Source organism: Vicia villosa, linkage group LG2 (genome assembly GCF_029867415.1).
Source record: "Vicia villosa cultivar HV-30 ecotype Madison, WI linkage group LG2, Vvil1.0, whole genome shotgun sequence".
Lineage (NCBI taxonomy): Eukaryota > Viridiplantae > Streptophyta > Magnoliopsida > Fabales > Fabaceae > Vicia > Vicia villosa.
The window spans coordinates 169,204,238-169,229,143 of record NC_081181.1 but is presented as its reverse complement, the minus strand read 5'-3'; the positions used below and the strand labels follow the sequence as shown (position 1 = coordinate 169,229,143).

The 24,906-nt window shown below is 33.7% G+C and overlaps 1 protein-coding gene across 8 annotated transcripts; it reads right to left on the bottom strand.

Moving 5' to 3' along the window:
• Positions 1–18,364: 18,364 nt before the first annotated feature.
• Positions 18,365–24,345, bottom strand: LOC131652921 (uncharacterized). 8 transcript variants are annotated; one of them, XM_058922918.1, is made up of 8 exons: positions 24,095–24,345; positions 23,016–23,052; positions 22,525–22,600; positions 21,942–22,424; positions 20,747–20,885; positions 20,382–20,660; positions 20,193–20,294; positions 18,365–19,059 (listed from the first exon to the last, which is right to left on the bottom strand). In XM_058922918.1, exons 3-8 carry the CDS (start codon positions 22,569–22,571, stop codon positions 18,622–18,624), a joined length of 1,488 nt encoding a protein of 495 aa, XP_058778901.1. In that variant the 5' UTR covers positions 22,572–22,600; positions 23,016–23,052; positions 24,095–24,345; the 3' UTR covers positions 18,365–18,621. The 8 variants fall into 8 exon arrangements, with proteins under 8 accessions (XP_058778901.1, XP_058778898.1, XP_058778902.1 ...); XM_058922915.1 differs by having other exon boundaries at positions 21,942–22,436; positions 22,525–22,589; XM_058922919.1 differs by having other exon boundaries at positions 22,525–22,589.
• Between the last annotated feature and the right edge of the window lie 561 nt (positions 24,346–24,906).

Sequence of the window (24,906 nt, the reverse complement as noted above, 5' to 3'; positions counted from 1 at the left end):
AAATAATTAAAATTTCACAACGGTTACAAAAGATAATTTTTATGGTATGTATACATGAGTTTATTATAAAATATGTAGATTGTTTTTCCTACATCTCACTAAACAAATACAACCATTCAAATTGATGTAGAAGAAAATAATCTAAATATTAAATTATTATTGAAAAATAACTTAAATGAACCATTTTTCACGAAATGCATGCATCTCATTACTCATATCTCAGTCTTTAATGTATAGAATATGGTTCAATAGCCTAAGTCATTTATATCATCGATTCTTTCCCTTCTATTTTATTTTGAATAGCATCAATTTGTTGACTAATTATGACTCATCATCATATCAATAATGATGATAGTAACGATGATGAGTAAGAATTAGTCAATAAATTGATGTTATTCAAAATAAACTAGAAGAGAAGGAATACTATGAAGGACTTAGGTCATTGAACCGTATTTTATATGTTAAAAGCGATAAATGAATTATGAGATGCATGCAATTAGAAAAATATTGATCAATCAAATTTGATTTTTAAATATAATTTAATTTTCAGATTGTATTTTCTAAATCAATTTAAAATACAACATACATATGATATAATAAACTCAACTTGATCTTCTGTCAATATGCATAATAAATATTGTTGCAAGATTCACAAAAACAAAACATTGTTAAGTCACAAGAAACTTTTTTCTTATGACTTAGTAATGTTTTGTTCTTGTTCTGAGAAACATTTATCAACAACGACAACATACAACAACATTTATCAACATTTATCCACAAAATAACAACAACATACAACAACATATGTTTTATCAACCAAACAACAACATACAACATAAAATGTTTCACGAACGTACCTTTTATTGAAGAGATTCGTGAAATTAGTAGTTGAAGTTAATCTACTTTGTGTTGCTATGAAGAAAAAATACAAGGTGGATTAAGTTTACACAATAGCTTCATACTTCTTATATTGTTTCTCTATAGCAACACAAATCATATGTGGGCCACACCTATAATATGCACTTTCTTAAGTTAATTTTCATCATTGTAAAAAAAACACCATGACAAATGTAAAGAGATTTGAAAACATAAATTGTAATCAGATTTAGAAACATAAACTCTTGAATCACATTTCGAAACATAAACACCATGACATTAACCACATACATGGAACATCACCCAAATGAAAAAAACAAGAATATTATATCAAATGAAAATACCCTTTTTAAAAAGAACTAGTGTCATACATAGAACAAATATGAAAAATGGAATACTTGATTAGCTTTTATTTTAAAGAAGCTTATAAGGACGAATTTGTTGCATGTGAAAGAGAGAGATGTTAGGCTTTTGTTTTGAGTGTGACGACTATTCTGTACAAAAACTTGATAAAACTTCGCTTATATATATATATATATATATATATATATATATATATATATAACTTATCACCTCGATTGTTAATAAAAACTGTGATAATAAGAACTATTCACAACAATTTCTAGTATTAACTGTGATGATAATTATTCTTATTTTAATATATTTATAAGAGTATAATGAAAATTCCTTTTTATAACAATTTTTTTTGTTGATGCAGGGAATCAAAGCAAGCAAACTTTAATATATCACAACAGTTGTGTTATAGGACTGTGATTAAATTAATTTTAATAAAATATTAAAAATTTCTGATGTGTGAAAAATGAGTTATTACTACGGTTGCGGTTGTAGTAATATTACCAAAGATATATTTTAAAGTAGTGATTTATTTATTTTAATTTTGTTTAAAATAAAATATTATTTGGTTTTTCTTATGAGGGCAAAAATAATATAATTTTCCTTTTTATATGTTTTTTAAGCTAACAAATTATTTAATCTAAAAAGTTAGAATAAATTAAAATAAACATAGAATTATTTTTTTATTGAGAAAAAAATAATTCCTTTAAAAATATTTTATTTATATAGAGTGTTAGGGTTGAAAATGAATCTATTTATACACTATCAATCCATTCTATATATTTATAAATTTATCAAATACATTCATTAAACTTTAAAAATTTTAATAGATTTAGATTATTCTTTTTAAATGGAATATTTTTCTCTCTGTACGAATGAATCGCTCTTGTTTTTTTTTATATAATTAATTTTGTTGAAAATGAAATAGTATTTAGTTTATTTTCATACGAGGACAAAATATACTTTTTTAAGAAAAAAAGTATTTAATGTAAAAAGTAATCAAATATAAAATTAATAAATACATATTACTTATTTAAATTGAGAAAATAATATTCCTTAAAAAATAATAGAAAGTTATATATAGATATACTTATATATATTATAATTATTTTAAAATTATTTTTAATTATAAGGAAAATCTAGTAAAAAATTAAATATTTTTCTATTAATAAATGGAGGTTTTTTAATGTTTATTATTATTTTATATTTTATAAAATTGAAACAATTAATGTATTTATTAGTAATACTATTATTAAAATACTAAAAAATCAATATTTATTATTAAATACTAAAAATATAAACATTTATAATGGATATTCTTTTCTTGGATTCCATTTATTTCAATTCAAAAATGCATATCGTTTCGTTTAAAAATATTACTAAATTAGACTGTTTTCCATGTTTGAAAAATTAATATAACAAATTTTCAAATTATTTTATTTAAAAACGAATTCCTCTTCCACCAACTTATCATATTATATAAATGATTTTTTTGTTGTTGTATAAACTCGTCAATTTTATTCGAAAATCTCTTTCTGTCTCCTTCTCTCTCTAAGTTTTCTTGATTGTGTTCGAACCAATGTTTGCTATTCCTATTAGATGGTGTCCCCCCACCCTTGAGACGGAACTTGATTCCTCTTCACTGCACATCAATGATAGCAGAATTTCTCCAATCAAAAATGAAAAAACTTGTCATCAGGTTGAATTCTCACATCTATTCTATAATAGTTTAGCTCAGTTTTTTTTTTTTTTATTGAATCATCTCTTTTATGATATTGTCTTATTGTTCTTGTATAATACTCTTGTGACATACTCGAAAAAATGGTATTGCTACTCGAAAAATTGGTTACTTGAAATGTTCTTTTTAAATTTGATTATTAAAAAGACATCTATTTTTTTTTTTGTATGAATGCATGCAATTAATGCGGTTAATATTGTAATTGTATAGATCTTTCTCAAGCTCCAAATTAATATAACAAATACAAGATGGGTTGTATTGTAATAATGTTCGAAGATATACACTTTTATGTTTCTTGATATTTGATTTATTATTTGTCTCTTGGATTTTCAATTTTGAGGTTAATGTATTGGTTGGCTTGGATTTTCATATTGAAGTGCCGAAGAAGAAAAAAGAGCAACATTGTGGCCACATGTAAGAATCCAAGAAATGGAAAGCCATGTGTCCTAAAATTTTGTCACAGATGCCTCATAAATAGGTTTGGTTAACTTTTTAAAATTTTGATTTGAATTTATTTTTAGTTCTATTCTATTTTAATTTTTGTTCAAAGGTAGAATAGTTTAAAATGTATTTTCTTTTTTGTATGTTGATAGATTTGTGTGTGTTGAATTTAGATATGGTGAAATAGAGAAAGATGTAGATCTTTTGAATGATTGGATGTGTCCAAAATGCAGAGGCATTTGCAACTGTAGTTATTGCATGTAAGTTGTCTAATTTTATTTTATTTTTTATTTTTTTATTATTTTGTGTATTTGTTTTAAAAGAAGAGTGGCTTTGTAGGAAAAAAAGAGGTTACAAACCTACTGGTGCGCTATCTCGTTCTGCCAAAGCATCTGGTTTTAAATCTGTGTCAGAAATGCTTATCAAGAAGGCTTCTAAAGATTTAGAGATGAATAAGACTAATAATACGAAATTTGTACCATCAAATGAAACTACTTTGCAAAAGGTGTGTTCCTTTACTTCATATTTATGTAGTTGATACAATTTTACTTTGATGGTTAATAATAAGTTTTTTTTTTTTTTATATATGCAATTCAACTTAATAACTAAAAAGCTTGTTCATCCCATATGCAACTCTAAAGTTTTGCCAAGAAACATATTGTCAAAGTAGCAAGAGAAGCAAGTTGAATCACCTGATGAAATTAACATTAAATATCCAGGAACATGCATTGAATTTAAGAGTTGTAGTAGTAACCATTTCATTCTAAATGTTAAAAAAGTTGTGCACTTTTTTAGAATAAGAGAAACATAGATATGGATATTCTGCAAAATTAATGTACATTAAAGAGATAAAAATGTCACTTTTCATTTTCATTATAATAATGTGTTTGTTTTAAGATTGGCATATGTTAGATGCAAAATTGTTTTGATATTGAATGTTACTTTTTAATAATTTAAGAGAATAAATTTTTATTAAAAAATTGTATATTCAACACATTGGAATATAATTTATCCTAGTTGTAAAGTTGTTTTACATTTTGAGAAATTAACAGGTTGATTTAATCAAAGGTGAATTGTTTTTAAATAGTAGTATGAATTGGTTCAATATTTTGGTGAAATTCCTACAGGCTGCACTTTATTTAAAAAAACGCTGTCTGATGTCTCATTTAAAAATATTTTTTAAAAAAATGTTGTCTATTATGCACGAATTTTATAATAAAATTACAGTATTTTTTAATAAAATGACAACATATATAAATAACATATTATTTAGATACAGGAGAGAGAAAAAAAAGATTCACTTATAATCTCCACCATTTATTCTAAAATCCAATGGTTCAGATTCATTCTCACATTCTCATATAAATATGTCATTCTCATATGATATGCCCTATATATATATATATATATATATATATATATATATATATATATATATATATATATATATATATATATATATATATATATATATATATATATATATATATATATACACACACACACACACTAACTCTAGTAACATGTCTTCTGCACATATCTACAATTTTTAGTAACTTGTTATTCTAATCTGAAACAAAACCAACAAATTATAAGACATCACGAACATAAACATTATAACAATTATAACCATATAAACATAAACATTATAGTCTTATAATTCAACACATAAACATAACAATTATAACCATAAACATAAACATTATATCCTTATAAGCATTATAATTCAACACATTATAACCATAACCATTATAATTCAACATAAACACTATAACCATAACCTTTTGAACATTATAACTGTTGTGAATTCAATGCCAAGAACAAAGTATAAACCAAGGAAGAATAAAGGACAAGGAAGAAGAGGAACACAATAATTGGTTATAACTGCTATTCTTTTACTTTCTCTTAGAACAAGATTACAAGTTTACAAGAATAACAAATAACCTCTCTCACCCTAAATTAGGATTTGCAACTTAGCAATGATGAGAGACTAGTATGCTATTTATAATAAAACCTAACATACTAACTAATGGGCTTTTTCCACAAGGCCCATTACACAAGTCAACTTAATAAACAAGCTAACTTAACAAATTAGGGTTTAAACACTAAAACCTAATTTAACATGCTAACAACCCTAGCATCTTCGACACAAGCATGTGAAAAACCTTCGACTTCATGCTTAACCCTGTCGAACCAAGAAGCTACCCTTCGGCCATATTGGAGTTCGATCCAATATCTCACAAATCTCCACCTTGGATCTAACTCTACAACATCAAGGGAACAAACTAGCTTTCTTCATGCAGCTTTAGCAACTGCATACAGTGGAAAAACTTGCAACTCGGTAATGTCTTGGTGATCATATCAGCAGCATTGTCTTCAGTCGAAACCTTCAGCACTTGGACTTTTCCGCGCTCGATTACTCCTCTGACAAAATGCAGCCTCACATCAATGTGCTTAGTTCGCTCATGATAGGCTGAATTCTTCGACAGGTGTATTGCACTTTGACTATCACATTTAACAGTGATACCTTGACCTTGAAGTTTCAGCTCCTTCGCAAAACCTTCAAGCCACAATGCTTCTTTCACAGCTTTAGTTAATGCAATATACTCCGCTTCAGTGGTTGATAGAGCAACAACCTTTTGAAGTGTTGCTTTTCAACTAATTGTTGTGCCAAACATAGTGAAAACATATCCAGAAATAGATTTTCTGGAATCCATACAACCTGCATAATCAGAGTCGACATATCCTCCAATTGCTGCTTTACCATCTTCACCCAAGGCTCCACCATAAATTAGGACTCTTTTCAGAGACCCATTTATGTACCTTAAAATCCACTTCAATGCTTGCCAATGAGCCTTTCCAGGATTCGCCATGTACCTGCTTACAAGACTTACTGCGTATGCTATGTCGGGTCTAGTACAGACCATAGTATACATCAAAGAACCAACTATATTAGCATATGGGATGCTATTCATATAGACTCTTTCCACATCAGTACTGGGACACTGATCACTACTCAGCTTGAATTGAGGGTTTGTTGGAGTCACAACTGGCTTCGAATTCGACATACCAAACTTTTCAAGAATCTTCCGTAGGTATGCGTCTTGAGATAAACATAACTTAGACTTCTTTCTATCTCTTCGAATGTCAATTCCAAGAATTCTGGAAGCAGTTCCCAGATCCTTCATATCGAACTCCTTATTGAGTTCAGCCTTCACCCTCGTCACATCTTCAACATTGTTGCTTGCTATGAGAATATCATCCACATAAAGCAACAAAATAACAAATGAATTACCAGGTCGAAATCTGAAGTAAACGCAGTGGTCGAACTGACTTCTAATGAAACTTATGTGTGCCATGAACTTGTCGAATCTCCTATTCCACTGTCGAGAAGATTGTTTCAGCCCATACAAGGATCTCTTTAACTTGCACACATAATCTTCCTTCCCCTTTTCGACATACCCTTCAGGTTGCCTCATCAGGATCGTTTCATCTAGATCACCATACAAGAAGCAGTCTTCACATCCATCTGTTCCAGTTCAAGATCGAACTGTGCTACCATGGCAAGTAACATTCGAATGGACCTATGCTTCACAACAGGAGAAAACACATCATTGAAGTCGACACCTTCTTTCTGAGTGAAACCCCTTGCAACTAACCTTGCCTTGTATCTTTTCGACGTCACTCCTTCAATTCCTTCCTTAACTTTGAAAATCCATTTACAGCTGACTAACCTTGCCCCAACAGGTTTCTTGATCAGTTCCCAAGTATGATTATCATGAAGAGATTTCATCTCATCATACATGGCCTTCAGCCATTCAGTCTTATTTCGACTCCTCAAAACTTCCTTGTAGTCTCTAGGTTCTTCGTCTAGAACCTCACTTGCAGAGATTAAGGCATAAGCTATAAGATCTGCATACCCAAGCCTCTGAGGTGCCTTTATGACTCTTCTCGACCTATCTCTCGACAATAGGTAGTCATCGTCAGTTTCCTCAACTTCCTCAGCATCTTCTGCTTCTTCTTCGATTTCATCAGGGATATGCAATTCAGCATCAACATGCTCCACCTCAACAGGAATCTCTACCTGTTCCAGCTCTTCGTCAGATGTTTTTGTACTTTGACCATGTTATACCCCAAAATTTGCCCACATCTTTTTTCAAGAAAACTCCAATCTGAAAATTAAGAGTCTCATATAATCATGGATTTTTATTTCAACAAAGATCCTGACATATGAAATACTTAGTTTTTAGAATTTTTCTTATACAGTAATTTGGCTTGCAGTTGAATTTATTCTTACGCAAACGCCAAATACTGTTTATTACTTCACACATGCTATTTATTTATTTACAGATAAATAGTACTGACACAATTGGTACAGAGTTAAATCTTTTTGCAGGCGCAGAATCAGGAAACTCAGACTGTACTGGTAACAAGTAGATTATTATTATCTTTTGTTTCCCACTAATTTTTGTACTATATTCCATTATTTTCAAAAATCTTTTCAAATCTCTTTTTCAAAGAAATCAAATCTCTCTTTTTCCAACACTATCTCCACTTTCTTTTAAATCTTACTTCCACTCAAATTTTCCTTTTGTACGGAATCACATTATTCCCCAACGTCTCTATCCTTCTTTCCATTCTATAAATACCTCTCATTTTCTTCCATAAAATCTCACATCAAATTCTAATTCATCTCTCAAATTTCCACTTCATAATCCATTTTCTCTTCTTCCCTGACAAGAATGGCAAAGTGGATAGAGACACTGTCTCTTACAGTCATCACCATTGCTACGGTGATCATGACTTTCTTCTGTTTGCATAGTCCTGAAGAGTGTGGACCTGCAATGGTTATGCTCCCAATCATCTACATGTTATTGTTCATAGCATGGGTTATCAATCGTCATTCTTAAGATTTGCCGTATTTCTTATTTCTTAAATGTACCGTTTATTCGTCGTACTGTTCAATATAGTATGTAATATTTGTACTGTCAGTATTAAATGTTGTACTATTTGTCATAATATTGCTTAATTACTCAGATAATATTTTATGTGTTTTCTGCCAGTCAAATATTCATTTTTCTGTGCATTAAATGATTTTCAGGGTTATTATCGGTAATTCTGCCCGCATACAGTAAATATTAGTTATTTATTATGTCTGTGTTTTTCTAACAAGTCATGTAAATAAACTTTCATTTTTCACATAAAACAAAAACAAAAACAACAAAAAAGAAAATTAACTTTGACTGTTGATTTTTCACTCTAACTGCTGCTTCAATACCTGGACAGTCAGTTGACAGCCAAACTGCTGGCAGTACAATTCTCAGTGTTTTGTACCATCAATCAAATCAATCTTTCACAATTCAAAATTCCAAGGTTTTTGTTCTAGAAGTCTTCTGAATATCACGCGATTAGCAGAGACTCAACACTGCACAAAAATCAGGTACGCTTAACTGTCTCCTACACAAACAGTCCCTGACTAGGGTTTTTTTGTTTTTACAGGAGAAACAAGTTTTTTGAGAGCTCAAATGGATTTCATACACATCCAAATATCTCAAAGTACCATCATACAAATTTTCAAACTTCAATTCACTCAGACGCACCGTCAGCAGCTCAAACAGTCAACAGACGACCCGTTTGACCAAAAAAGTCAACAGACAGTCAAAATGAAATTTTTTGTCAAAATCCATATTTTGTCAAAGGATTCATCATTTGATCATTGGATGATCATAATTCATCAAGGAAAGATCAAAAATCAACAAAACCCTAAGATTCAAAATTAGGGTTTTTGCCTGAAAAGTCAACTCAACTTTGACTGGTCATAACTCTCTCATCCTTCATCCAAAAAATTCAAACCAAAGCTCATTTTGAAGGAAATTCAATTATCTTTCAAATGCAATTGATCCCATGGTCATTGCATTCACCATTTGAAAAATATGACCAAAGACATTACAGGTCATTTTCAAAGTCAACAAAAAGACACTTTTTTCAAAAGGACACACAAGGAGCATCAAAAATCATTTTGACATGAGACCAAAGGCATTGGTTAGAGGACTCTTTGAGGTTTCCAAAAAGTGCAAGATCTCCTTCATATGACAAAAATTGAAGGATTTACACCTTGTTAAAGTTGGCTAAATTTTGGAAAATGCATGAAACCAACATTGTTCAAAATTGCATTTTTTCCAAAAGGGGCCAAGTTTTTATGGTTCAAACATCTTTGCCATGTTACTATGGGCCTCCCACGACCAAGACTAAGCCCACACCTTTTTTTATCCATTTTTGGCATGATTTTATCTTACTTTAAGATTAAAATTAAAAGGAAAATTCATGGATAATGGTTAGCTTACAAATCAAGCATGACTCACCCAAGGAATCTCTACCTTTCTGCAGAGAATTGAAGAGCAAGGCAGGTGCATTGAAGGCAAGATGACTTGGTCAAGAATTCAAGGTTTTTTTAATATTAAAAATGCAAGATTTCAACAAAGGCAACTAGCTGCATATTAGCTTCAATTCTAAGCACTCAATGCTTATAAATAAGCTATCATAGTTCAGTAACATAGGGAAGGCAAGTTCAGAAGCAAAGCTTAGCATATACACACTTGTAATCACTTGAAAAGTTTCAAAGAAAATTCAAATTCGAATTTGTAATTTCAGTCCATTTCAATACAAACTAAGCATTCAGATACCTTCCTTGAACATCACTGAAACTATCCCAATCAGTTACAAGCCTTGAAGCTCACTGAATCGAGCTATACAGGTCCAAATTTGTTCAAACTAAAATCAATTCGTATCTGGTTATTCACACAAGTTTAACAAGATGTAGACATACTATTAAGTTTGGTTTGAGGTGTAGATCATTTCTGGAAACTTAATTGAAGTTTGAACACGTATAAACGAAACTACCATTTTAGGGTTCATAGCTTCAAAATTAGGGCTTTCCAAATTAGGCAAAATTACAAGTTCTAAATAGCACCATTAGGTTCGTATGGATCAGACGAGCTGAATGGTACCATCGCGCCAAATTTCTTTTTAGGTTTACCCCTATTCGCTATTTTGCAGGTTTGAAGTTCATCAATTACAGCGCATGTTTCATAAAAGCGCTGTAAAAAGCCCTGGCTGAAGGTTGAAGACGATGAGGTGTCTCCCCCTCATTGGTTCAGCAGCGCGCGTACCTTTTTAAATTTTCCTCTAATTCTGTGCTTTGCAGGTGTAACGTGTACCATGAGCCTCAATTTCTGGACCATCTGATTTCATTTAATGAATCATCCAACGCTCCAGATCACGCGTGCACATCATACTCCCTCATAAATTTCCACACAGGATCAGTATCCTTTTATTTTCTATTTTATTTTAATTTCTTTGTTAAATTAATTAAAAATAGTTTTAAAAATCCAAAAAATACACAAAAAATATTTTTAGACTTCTAAAATAATATATTATTTTCTAAAATAAAAATATTTTATTTTTCTTCAAAATTTCAATATTTTGTATAATTAATTAGTATATATTTATATATTTGCTTTTTAATTATTCTAACCAATCAAAAATCATAAAAAAAAACTGTTCTTTGTGTCAAATATTGTCTATATATTATAAACTAATTTTGTACATATTTTGAATAATTTTCTCTTTAAGTTTTAATTATTTGTATAATTATTTGTATAATTATGTATTAATTAACTTAAATCAATTTCAAATCAATTTCAAAAATTCCAAAAAAATTAGTTTTGTTTTAAAATTAATTGACAAATATTTTGTACATATTTAAACTTAATTTCTAGGTTTAAATCCATTTTCATCTTTTTCCTTCATTTTAATTTAATTAATCAGGCATTAATTATAATTAAAAATAAATCATAAAAAATCCAAAAACATGCCCTTTTATTTTTCTTGCAATTTAAATTCCTAGATAAATGTATAGGATGTCCAAATTCATGTAAATAGGCTAGTTTACATTTCCTGCACAATCGATGTAATAGCGTAGATTTACTTTCCGCACTTTACATTTCCGCATTTTAATTTCCCGCAAATATAAACTGCGTGTATGTCAAAGATAAAATTGAACCGTTAGATCACTAACTTCAAAGATAAATATCTGAATCCAATCACAATCACACTTGCACCTTTTAAGGTAATCCCTTTTCATTCTTTCAAAATCAAAGTCAAATTCTACTGTTTTGAGTACAAAATCGAACCTTGCTTTTATATCCGGTGAAAGGATAGATTTTTAAAGGAAATAGGATAAAGACCTTACAACTCAGGGTAGACCTCCTAGTTTGCTTGCTCAAATCAAAACAAACAAAATTCTCATACACTGTTGATTTTTCAAAACTTTCCAAAAAGGCAATACTTTGTATACGTCCAAACACGGATTATTACAAAGTTAACGTTCTTTTCAAAATATCTTTCGAAAGATAAACAAGTATTTTGTATACATCCACACACGGATCATTACAAAATTCAATTTACAAAAGTATTTGGAACCACATATGAGCAATTTCAGAGCAATCGAAAAGTGATCGAAAAACAATTGAGCTAAGCAAACTTAAGAGCCCATGGATAACCATGGATACAAAGGGTGCTAACACCTTCCCTTTGTATAACCTACCCCCTTACCCAGAATTTCTTAAAGGTCTTTTTTCTGTGTCTTTTATAAACCTTTCCTTAATTGGATAAAATAAAAGGTCGGTGGCGACTCTGTGAATTTTCAAAAAAATGCGAAAGCATTAAGCGATAAAAAGAGTCAGTTCACGTATCTCTAACAGAACAGAGGTATGGCCCGGAATTAAAAACGGAGGTCCACAGAACTGGCAACTCTGCTGGGGAATTACTTTCAAAAAAACAAAATGTTTTTAAAAGGGGTTACCTTAAGAGAATAGGTCGATGTTTTCAATTGTTTGACTTGATTGCTCTATTTTTCAAAGGTTTGCTTGGGTATTTTGCTTGTGTGAAAGATTCTAACCCGAATCTCGAGATACCTTAAGTATATGACAATAGACCAAGGAAACTGTACGGCATGTACCGATACGGTTGATCTGGTAGTCATCGTTAGTGTGATACTTTGGTTTATATTGATGTCCCTTGAAAACGATCAAGGAGTATATTAGGCTTCCGAAATATCATTAAACACTAATTTGTCTTAGAACCTTTTTAGTTAAACTTGACTTGTGGCCTATTAAGTGGCTAGCTTTGAAATTGATCGAAGTTAGTTATCCTCGAGGAATATTTTGATCGGCCGCTCGAGCGCCGTATTAAGATGTTACTTCCAAGGATCATAGAACCCGAATACTATTCTAGGACAGGTTTTAACCAACTCAACTTCAGTGGGGAGGGTATCACCTATCAGCTCCATGCAAGCCTTTAAACCTAAGGCTATTGTTTGATTTGTTTTTGTGTGCCACATGTTTGCATCATAAGCATATCATTTTTGCACCAAACACTTCAAGGATCAAAGAGTTTACCTTTGTTTTTGCAGGTAATGGCTCCCGCCACCAAAGATTACATCCGAATCAACATCTCAACGATACCATCTGAACTAAAAGACTTGGTGTCAGAATTCCCCAGGAATGTTCAATTCACTGAAAAGCATGGTCACCTACTCCATTTTGTTACCTCACAATTTGAAGAAGACCTGATACGGGTTCTGTTCCAGTTCTTTGACCCTGAACATCATTGCTTTACCTTTCCTGATTACCAGTTGGTACCCACTTTGGAAGAATTCTCTGAACTAATGGGATTGCCTGTTCGAAATCAATTACCTTTCACTGGTTTAGAAAGGATTCCAAAACCTGAAGTCATTGCTGCTGCTTTACATCTGCGGAAATCAGAAATCAAGTCCAATTGGGAAACAAAGAGTGGAGTTGAGGGTTTGCTTGCCAAGTTCTTGTTGGAAAAGGCTCGACTACTACTAGAAAACAAAAGTTATCCAGCTTTTGAGGAAGTTATGGCACTTTTGATCTATGGGTTGGTTTTATTCCCTAATCCCGACCAGTTCATAAGTGTACACATCATCAACCTTTTCCTAATCTGTAACCCGGTACCAACCTTGCTGGGAGACATTCTACATTCTCTACACACTCGTACCATGAAGAAACGAGGAACTCTCATGTGCTGTATACCACTACTGGCTAGGTGGTTTACATTTCATCTTCCCCGATCAGTGTTGAGAAATGAACAAAGAATGCAATGGTCTCACAGGATTATGTCTTTGTCTCATTCAGATATCCGGTGGAACAACTTCTTTCAAAGAGACATTACTATCATTGATCATTGTGGAGAGTACCCTAATGTGCCACTCCTTGGCATCAAAGGAGGCATCACTTACAATCCCTCTTTAGCTCTACGCCAATTCGGATATGCAAGGAGCAACGGTCCTCATGACATGATTATCCATGGCATTGTGTTTGATTACGAGAATGATTCTCATAGGCACCGACGAAGGTTCATACATGCATGGGGTAGTGTCTATAGAATAGAAAGCAAAACTCTGGGGCAATGGAATTCTATTCCTATGGAACCCTACCTCAGATGGGTCCGCACTCATGCTCAGAAACTCCTTATGCCATATCCCGCTGTTCTACCTGTGACTATTGAACCAGAGGTCGAAGGATATGAACCTCAAGTTATTCTACACCCTGATATGCCAACCTACCTAGAAGAGTTGCAAAAATCTTGGGTTCAACTCAAAGAGGAAAGAGACACCTTCAAATCATACTGTCAAGACTATGAGAGAAGGATATTGGAGCTCACCGGACAGCTTCAAGAAGAACAGCAGATCAACACATTCCTGGGGGCAAAGAGAAAGCGTCCACGGTAGACCTGAAGGATCATTTATTTTATTTCTGTCTTGTAAGCCCAAATGAGGCAAAGAAAAAAGAAGCAAAAAAAAAAGAGAAATAAATTGATTAACTAACGTTTGTTTCTTCTTTAACAAATCTAAACTCTAAGATCCTTGAAACATTGCACACACATTTCACTTCATGCATTGCATATACATACATTGCATTCATATACATTGCATTTGCATTTCATACATTGCATACACATGGCATCCAGTCATACACATTTCATAACAGGTTCACATGACGGATTTCTCATCTTCTCGCTGTTTATTTCAGTCAGAAGAGATGGAATCTGAAATGAGCATCAAGAATCTCGAAGCACAGAATGCCCAGGTTCAAGTGGCAATTTTGGAACTGGCAAAGGGGCAAGAAGAACTGAAAGCCCTGATAATCAAGAAGAAAAAGAAGCCCAAAGGATCTGCAGGTGTGAGTCACCTGAGAAGAAAGATCAATATTCCAGTCAAAAAGTTCAAAAAGCCACCGATCCCTGAAACAGTCGGTGATGATGAACAAGAAGACAATCAAAGCAACCAGGGTTCTGCTAAACCCTCTCTCTCTTCAAATGAAGAAAATGATCATTCTGGGGACGAACCGGATGATGAAAAATACCAACAGCTGGAAGACCGTATGAAAGCTATGGAGATACAAAAAATACCTGGCTTAGATTTCAATGATCTAGGGCTCATCTCGGATGTTGTTATCCCTCCAAAATTCAAAGTTCCAGTCTTTGCAAAATATGATGGAGTTTCTTGCCCGAAACTACATCTGAGATCCTATGTGAGGAAGATACAACCTCATACAACAGATAACAAATTGTGGATTCACTTCTTCCAAGAAAGTCTGTCGGGTACACAACTCGAATGGTACTACCAGCTGGAAAATACCAAGGTTCATACTTGGGAAGAATTAGCTGCTGCTTTTTACAAACAGTGCCAATACAATGCTGATCTTGCACCAACCCGTACTCAACTAAGGGGCATGTCTATGGGACCAAAAGAAAGTTTCAAAGGATATGCACAAAAGTGGAGAGATATGGCTGGAAGGGTTCAACCACCCTTATCTGATCGCGAACTAGTTGACATGTTCATGGGCACTTTAACTGGCCCTTTCTATAGCCATTTGCTGGGAAGCTCATCATCAGGTTTCACTGACCTGATACTGACCGGAGAACGTGTCGAAAGTGGCATTCAAAATGGAAAAATTCAAATAAGTTCCTCCTCTGGTACTACAAAAAGGCCCATCAACGGGAGAAATGAGGTCAATGCAACACAAATTCAGAAAACTCGCAAAAGTGAGCAGCATCAATCTGTAGGGGCAGTTCTGATCTCTGCATCTGCACCTCAAAAAGATCAACAGCCAAAATATACGCATCGACCAGATGCACCAAGAAGAAATTTCACCAGAATCAACATGCCAATCTCTCAGGCATTGCAGCACTTGCTAAAAGCAGATCTGATCACCTTAAGAGGTCCTCCAAAGAATGTCAACACATCCTCTCCGAATTATCGCCCTGATGCGACATGTGCCTATCACTCAAACTGTCCAGGACATGACGCAGATCACTGCTGGGCCCTGAAAAATAAAATACAAGATATGATAGATGCTGGTGAAATTGAGTTCGATCCTCCAGAAACTCCAAATGTCATCACTGCACCTATGCCAAAGCATGACAAAACTGTTAACGCTATCCTGGACACTGTTTACATCTATGATGTGAACAAATTATCAACTCCACTCTGCGAAGTCAAAGGAAGGCTAATCCGAGCTGGTTACTTCCCAGGGTGTGACCCCGACTGCTTTTATTGCTCATACTCGCCCAATGGTTGTGAAAATCTGAGGATGGGAATTCAAAAATGGATGGATCGCCGTATCATTATGTTTGAAAGGCTCCCTTCTATGGACGTGCTGTGCGAAGTCTTTGCAAACGGGATAAAAATAGAAGATGCCTCAGTGATCTCCAGCTTACCATTCAAGATCTCTACCAAGGCTCCATTCAAAATTTCTGCTACACTCAAAGTGGCATCAGTAGTCATTGCTAGTCCAACTCCATTTCCATACTCCTCAGACAAAGCTGTCCCATGGGGATACGACGCTAATGTTTACGTTCATGGAGTTAAGCAGAGTACCTCGACTGAAGAGACCGCAAAGTTAACTACTCCAACTGTGGGTAATATTGTGGGTACCAGCAAGATCACGAGAAGTGGAAGAATCTTTTCACCAGAAATTTCTCCAAATGTTGCTGCTGGTCCAGTCCGAGTCCCAGTTCCTAATCAAAATGTCAACGCTCGAGGCAAAGAGCCACAAGTTGAACAAATTCAAACCCCGGTGGAGATCACTGCTGAGGATCCATCAAAGCAAGAAATGGAGGAAATATTGAAAATCATCTGCAAAAGTGATTACAATATTGTTGAGCAACTGGGGCACACCACTTCAAAAATCTCAATGCTATCTCTGCTAAAATATTCAGAAGCTCATGCCAAAGCCCTGATGAAGTTCCTGAAAGCTGCGCATGTGCCTCAAGAGATCTCAGTCGACCAATTTGAGAATTGTGTTGCCAATCTAACCGTGAACAATGGTCTCGGTTTCTCTGATGTGGATCTAACTCCTGCTGGAAAAAATCACAACAAAGCCCTACATATCTCCATTGAATGTAATGGCACCACTCTATCTCATGTGCTGGTAGATAACGGTTCTTCTTTGAACGTGTTACCGAAAACAGTACTAGAAAAGCTTGACTTCGAAGGAATTGTGTTACAGCCAAGTGATGTTGTGGTAAGAGCCTTTGACGGGTCAACCAGAACGGTATACGGAAAAGTGAATCTCCCAATCAGAGTGGGTTCTCAAATCTTTGATTCTATCTTTTACGTAATGGAAATTCACCCAGCCTACTCCTGTTTACTTGGACGCCCTTGGATACATGGGGCAAACGCTGTAACTTCTACCCTGCATCAGAAGTTAAAATATCCAGTAAAAGGAAAGATCGTCACAGTCTATGGCGAAGAGGAGTATGTGGTTAGTCACCTAAGCAATTCCAAATATGTTGAGTTGGAGGACGAATTCATCGAAACTCCATGCCAATCATTTGAGGTGGTCTCCCCAGATGTCTCTACCACCAAGCATATTCCTACTACTCCAACTACAACTATGGCTTCTCTCAAAGATGCCAAAGCCATGATTGAACAGGGTGATTGCACAGTATGGGGACAGCTTCCCGATATACCCTACAAATCTGACAAGCTAGGCCTGGGCTATGATAGTGAAAATCAAAAGAATGATCAAAGTCCTCGTTCTGAAGGATTGATGTCACACTTCGTCAGCCAAGAAGTAAACGCTATTGAAGATGAAGGGGTGTTCATGAACCATATCATTCAGCCATATCCAGATGAAATTCCACCCATCTCCATGGGAATGTGGGATGCTGTTCAAGAACCAAACGGCGGGTATAATTATCAGTATGCCACACCTCAGAATTCTTATATTGCTATGGATGACCTTACCCCGACTGGATGGGGTGATCAAATTGGAAATGACGAACACTACAAGAAAACAGCGTTATAGCGTCGGCCAAAAGCCCTCTCTAAATGGGGAAAAGCCGACGCTACTGTGTGTTAGCGTCGGTGTCGGGGCGGACACCCTAAACGTGGAAGCAAAGCATAGCGACGAACCGCCGCTACGATTAGCGTCGGTTTCGGAAAACGCTAACGCCACGCTACTGTGCAGCGTCGGCTTTGTTAAACGCTACATACCATCAATATATTAAATTTGTAGCGTCGGCTATGAGAGACACTAAAATATGGGAAATTAGTTACCGTCGGCTTTGTTGAACGCTACATACCTTCAATAAATTACAATGTAGCGTCAGTTATTAGGGACACTGGGTTTGGGGAAATTAGTTAGCGTCGGTTTTGATGAACGCTACATACCTACATAACTTCGTGTGTAAGCGGCGGCCCTAGCCGACGCTAGCTTTTTTTGTTTTTTTTTTTTTTTTGTTTTTTAAATTTAAACCTGTTTAACACCAAATTTATTTGGCACATGAAATTTATCAAAACCTGTTTAAAATTTCAAACTATCCATTCATTTGTTATTATCTCATCAAAATTATTTCAACACAAGATAACAAAGTTGCTACATTAATTTAGATGTCAAAGTTATACATCAAAATATTAACACAATACACCAAACTTGTGCCCATCCACAGTATTGACACAATACATCAAAATATTGACACAATACACTTAACTTGTGCCCATCAATCCACAGTATTGATACATAAATAGTTACATCAAAATACCAACACAAAATATCAAACTTGTTAAAATCCACAATAAGTTGAACAAGTTATAAAACTAAGAAAACGACAATGTATATGAGTCAACATCCATCACTCATTTCCTCTAGATCCAATGAATCATTATCATCATCGTAATGGCCATGAGAAGGACCTGTCTGACTCGATTGCAAAGCCCACAGCTGTTTCTGAAATTCTTCAAATTGCCTTTTCAAATCTGCTGTCTCGGCTATAGCTTTGTCTGCACGTGCGTTAGCTAATGCAGCCTCTTCACGTGCTTTACAAGCCTCAGCTTTAGCCGCCTCGATGGCTTGGCTATCCACTTCTCTATTCGGTTTTGAAACTGTCACTTCTGTCAAGCAAGACACTCCATATTGTACATTAACCGCCATTAGGCCAGTTCCATAACACCGGCCTCGTGACTTACCGCCGGCAGCTTCTTTCCATAATTGTATCTTTTCTGATCCATCCACATTATTATCATTTTGTGTGGCTTGTGTCAAACGATTCACATAATCTTCCTGTACAATAAAGAGTAATGATCAGTAAAAACATGTCAGCTTGTAGCCATATATAGTTCAAATCCACCTGCAGCCACATTATTATTGTTTGCATATATAATCAATCCACTTGCAGCTATATATAGTTCAAATAAACGTCCATCCATTTACCTAAGGTTGCTATGACATGAATTAAAGTTCCTAATTCAAACAAAAATATCACACCATTTAACAGAACCACCATTAACATAAACATCAAGATTTGTCTTTCACTCAAACATTGCAATTTACATAAACATTGCAGACCCATTAGTATAAATTGAATCCAAACAAAGACATCAAAAGGCTCATAAAAGACTACAATACAAAATTTTAAAATTTCAAGGACATTTTACTACACAGACTCACAAATATATCACTCATTCCATTATTCAGCTGTTGTATCAGACCTCACTCCCAATCCTCACCAAATAAAGACAAATTACACTATAACATCCTTTTCTATCATCACAGTTCTTCTTCTTTTAACAACAAAAACACAAGAAAACAGCGAGGACAATCTTCAAAGGAAAATCCATGATTACCATATTTAAGTGAGTTGTATACCATAGATGTCAGAAATATAGAACATGTATTGAAAACCAACTTTGATAAATATGCTAAAGGTAAGTATAATCAACAGATTGTGACTGATCTTCTGGGTGGGGGGATTTTTGTTGTTGATGGTGAAAAATGGAAGCAGCAGAGAAAAGTTGCTAGCTATGAATTCTCCACAAGAGTTCTTAGAGATTTTAGTTCTTATGTGTTTAGAAAGAATGCTGCCAAATTAGTTAAAGTGATACCAAATTAGTTGTTCTGTGTTTAGAAAGAATGCTGCCAAATTAGCTAAAAATGAACAATTGGCACTTTAGCAAGATTCTGTAAGTTGATCAGTTCATTCTGGTTCTTGCTTTAATATTTTCTACAATTAATTAATAACTATTACTAATGTCAATGTGTTAGTGTCGGTGTCTGTCAATGCTTCATAGCTAAACAAGAAGACAATTTATGGGATTGCATTTCAATGAGTTTGGTAGCTAAGGCACATGCAACTATATGGGACAGATATATGATAAATACTTCACATATAATTCATATGGAATGGTTGGCCTTACATGTGTTTTTTCTGCACGACGGTCAACCCACTGCCCATTCCTCTTTTTGTGAGTGGCCATGAATAGCTCATCAGGATTTGGTGGTCGGCCTAACTTCTTCTCCTATAAATAAATACAAAATATATATGGTTACAATGAATATCAAATTTAAATATCTAGATGCATTGTAATTACAAATAGAATACACACCATTTCTTTAGCAACATCGTGATGAGCTTTACGTCCTGTAGTATGGACCGCCCCACCTCTGGTTGATGCTCGATTAGTCTTATTTTGTTGAGAGGTCTTTTTAAATTCATCGCTTTTCCACCCGTCAAGAAGATACGCATAAACCTTTTCACCCATCCAGTCCGGCTTTGTCCCCTTTTTCCTAATCTTACCAAACATATCAGCTATTCTTTTACCACAAGCTCTATGAAACAAACTTTTCATTTTTCTTTCATCACACGACTCCCACTGAACAAGAGACTGCCAAAAAAGAAGCATTGTTGATTAAACTGTAAAAAATATGCATTGTTATCATACTATAGTAAAAAAGAAATTACATGTCTTACTTTAAAAAGGTTAAAGTATGCCTCTCTCTCATGTCTTCTATTGTATACTTTAAGCTCACTATACCGCAAGAATTTTCCACGATAAAGTTTTATAAAAACTTTTCTAATAACTTCAGCAACAACACCGCTTGGAGTTAACCTGTAAAACAGAAATCAAGTAAAGGTTATAGCAAGGTGATGACAATGCCTTAACAGTCAATGATGATTAGCATAGTAACAGGTTGTATCAAATAAGTTCTTCAGCATAGTAATGTTCTAGTTGCATCATTTGTTAATTACAAGTAAATTGTAAACTTCTGCAGAATGCTAATTCTTTCAGCAATAGTACATTGATAGAATAGTATCAATTGATATTCACAACACAACTCGTTTTTTATTCAAGAAATGTTGCTTATATTTAAAATTCTATCACTCTGTCTTACATAATACAAGAAAGATGCTTCTCATTTTTGCTATAAGAACTAGATATATAATCACATTCAATAGTTGTTAAAAAGTTAATATGATTGGTGAAACTGTTTTTATACTTATAAGGATATGATGGATCTTTTTGCTCTATACCTAATAGAAAGTGAGTTAAGTTACCACTATCAGTATCACTATATATAACATTTAGCAGTTTCATGTTCTTTATAAAGTGTCATATTTACTATTGAATTGTTGAAAAAGGAAACGCAAGATCTACTTAGTGACTAAATGTGTACGATGCAGATGCTAACAAATCTAATATGCTGTTATGCATATTTCCAAACTCATGTAGTAGTAATACTTCTAATTGAAAATACATCCAATGTATGATGCGTCACGAATACATGTATTCTTTTTCTTTAAAATTATTGGCGATGTTAATATGACAAAATCCTGCCAAGGTAATATATACATAATGCGAAAGGAAGGAATCAAAACAGAGGTATTAAAGATACATTTATCACAGGATACTGTTAGATTTATCAACCCCAGGAATGAACATCTTTGGAATCAACCTACTTCTTAATGTTAGATTTATCACCTATAGGTAGTTCTGTTTATAATCACCTACTAAGAAGTTTAAAAACAGTTCCAAGAGACAGTGTATCAATAAGGATATTTCCAAATAGCCTAGAAAAAATGATTAACACATTCCAGGCATGCATGAATAATAAGTAGATTACTGATTGTCAATTATAAAGTGTGCATAAACTATTAAATTTCTTACCCATCGCCCGGGCCAATGCTAATCATCGGCCTTTGCCCATCATAAGATGCTTGTTCTGCGGCCTCCTCTTCCCCACCAGAAAATGTTTGGTCCCTCCCCTCATCCTCCACTGCTACCGTGGTTTGACGGACAGCTGGACCTTGCAAGACATGTTGTGTCACTCCTGGGGTAGGAACAAATGTGCATTCCTCAATAGTTTGTGGTGCTGCTTCGGCTGTTTGAGGCGGCGACGCTACTTCGGTTGTCCGAGGCGCTGGAGGTGCTGCATTTAAATGAGGCGGTGGTGGTGCTGTGGTTGTATGAGGCGGTGGTGTTACTGTGGTTGTTTGAGGCGGTGGATGTGTTGTGGTTGTTTGAGGCGGTGGTGGTGCTTGCGTTGTTTGACGCTTTCTAGAAGTAGTGCTTTTGTTCCTTGTGTCATGCTTAAAACGAGATGTGTTTACAGCTAGAGCCCCAGGTGGCATATGTCGTGTCCGACAAAACCTATCAACAACTCTTTTTTACACAATTAACATTAGCAAGAATGCATCAAAAAATATTAAATTGTAAAGAAACCAAATAGTGAAAGTTTTAGACAACTTACGGTTTCTTGTTCATTGGTTCTTTCTTCTTTGACCCTTCTCCTGTCATTTCAACTTACACAGAAATCTACAAAATTTCTACACCAATTAAACGAAAAATAAATTATATATTCTGGTTCATTTTTATGTCATCAAATTCTAGCTTAGTAAAAATATTTGCATAAAAAATAAACATAGGTGGAACTTTTAGTAAAAACTAGGTGAAGGAATTAACCTATTATTTATATTCACACAAGAGTCTCGTATCGAATAATATAAAATTTATGTTTACAAGAGAGTTATATTGAAGAAAAAATATGGTGAAGCTGCATATTTAAATATGACTAAACAGATTTGTACATCATATATAGCGGTGATGCAACCTATAATTTGCACAAGTGCAACTGCATCCATTATAAAAAATTGAAACACAGTGTAAACAGTATTGTTCAAATTTAGCATTTTTCTTTCATAGTATTTTGTTTCTTAGTGTCATGTTTGAAAATGAAGATACCTCGTGTATTAATGCAATGAAAGAAGGGCCAGCCAACCTGAGATAGCAAATTGAGCTCAATGATGTCTGAAAAATGCATTTAATGCAAGTCTACAGAAAGCAATGATCTACACGAAATGGAGAAACACATTTTCTCTTGTATTGAAAAATAAAATTAAATAGTAGTATCTCAGAAAATGAGGGTGTCATTGTAATGTCATTATCTCACTAAATGGAGCACATTGTTTACTATAGTGTCTTAAAGTTTGCATTCCGGATTGCTTTCCCCAAAGCTCTAAACTCTAAGTACATAACAAAACCTGGAGTGTTTGTTTATTTGTCTTCAAGTTCAACAATAAAATAACTAAACAATTTTAGCTAGGGTTCTAACTAACGTCAACATTTCAAATACATGATCTACAAAACAAAACATGATATCAACAAATAGTGTTAAATTTGTGCTTGCCTCAATGGATATTAGAAGCTACTATGCAGACACTTTTGGTTCAACGATACGAAACTAAAATCCAATTGCTAGTATCAAACTGAAATTACAACCAAGTGATTGAAGTCCAGGAAGGAAAACTCCTTTCAACCATCATCCATTCAATCACCAATGCCAAAGAAAAAACACAAACCAGAATCTTCAAAACAAAACAACCTGAACTAAAAACATAAACAACATCAAAACACAAGACACAACTATTTCTAACTAAACCTTGATCCACTAACAATGTCCAACGAAAAACTAATAACATTATAAATAAGTTGCTGCTCAGCAACATTTTCCACACCATCATCTTCTCCTTAAAACACAAAGAAATCAGACGAAATCAGAGTTCACAGAAAGACTAAGAAATCAAAAAGACTAAGCAATACTTATAGAGTTCACAGAAAGAAAAACTAATAGAATACAATACCATACTCAGACGAAAATAGAAGCAAAAGGGTGAAATCGGTCAAACATAATCTCTAAATTTGGTATTAACCATTTCGACCCCTAATCCTCAACAAGATTCAATAAACTAATCCTAAACACAAAATCCCTAATCCTTTCCCCATCCTCAACAAGATTCAAGAAATAGATTCAACAAACTTACAATTGGAAATTAGACGGAGGAAATTAGACTGAGAAGAAGAGCTTCAAGAAACTTTTCGTGATGAAGTATGAACTCAGACAGGGGAAACTTCGAGAAACCCTTCTTCGTTTTCCTTCTTCATTTTCCTTCTTCGTTTTCCAATGCGTCGCCGTTCCTTCAAGAACTGCAAGAAACCCTTCTTCGTTTTCCAATGCGCCGTTCGTTTGCCTTCGAGAAACCCTTCTTCGTTTTCTTTGTGAGAGAGAGGTACTGAGACTGAGAAACCCTTTATTTTTAATTTCTTATTAAGTTATAGTTTGATATTTATTTAGTTTTATTTTACTGATTTATTGTTAAGTTACAATTTATTGTTTATTTAGTTTTATTTTATTTATTTAGTTTGATGTTTAAAATATATAATTATATATATATATATATATAATATATATATAATATAAATAATATATATTATTAATATTATATATATATATATATTAATATATATATATATATAGTATATATATATATTATATATATATATATATAAATATATATATATATATATATATATATATATATATATATATATAATAATATACTAATTTGTGGAGGGAAATGAAATTTGTGGGGGGAAATGAAATAAATTTCGCACCAACATGAGTGTCGGCTAACACCGTCGCTAATATATAATATATATAATGAGGCAAACGAAATTTGTGGGGGAAATGAAAAAAATTTCGCACCAACATAAGTGTCGGTTGTAGCCGCCGCTAAACTTAAATAAATAAATATTTAAAATTTATGATAACTAAGGAGGCAAAGGAAATTTGTGG

Bases quoted from the DNA above. Each gene is read 5' to 3' on its own strand.
- LOC131652921 (XM_058922915.1), bottom strand. From the start codon at position 22,571: ATGACAGGAGAAGGGTCAAAGAAGAAAGAACCAATGAACAAGAAACC. The intron at 22,437-22,524 runs GTAAGTTGTCTA...TGTGTAAAAAAG, and splicing joins GAACCAATGAACAAGAAACC to AGTTGTTGATAGGTTTTGTC. The intron at 20,295-20,381 runs GTGTGTATTCTA...ATTTATTTATAG, and splicing joins ACGATGTTGCTAAAGAAATG to GAGAAGAAGTTAGGCCGACC.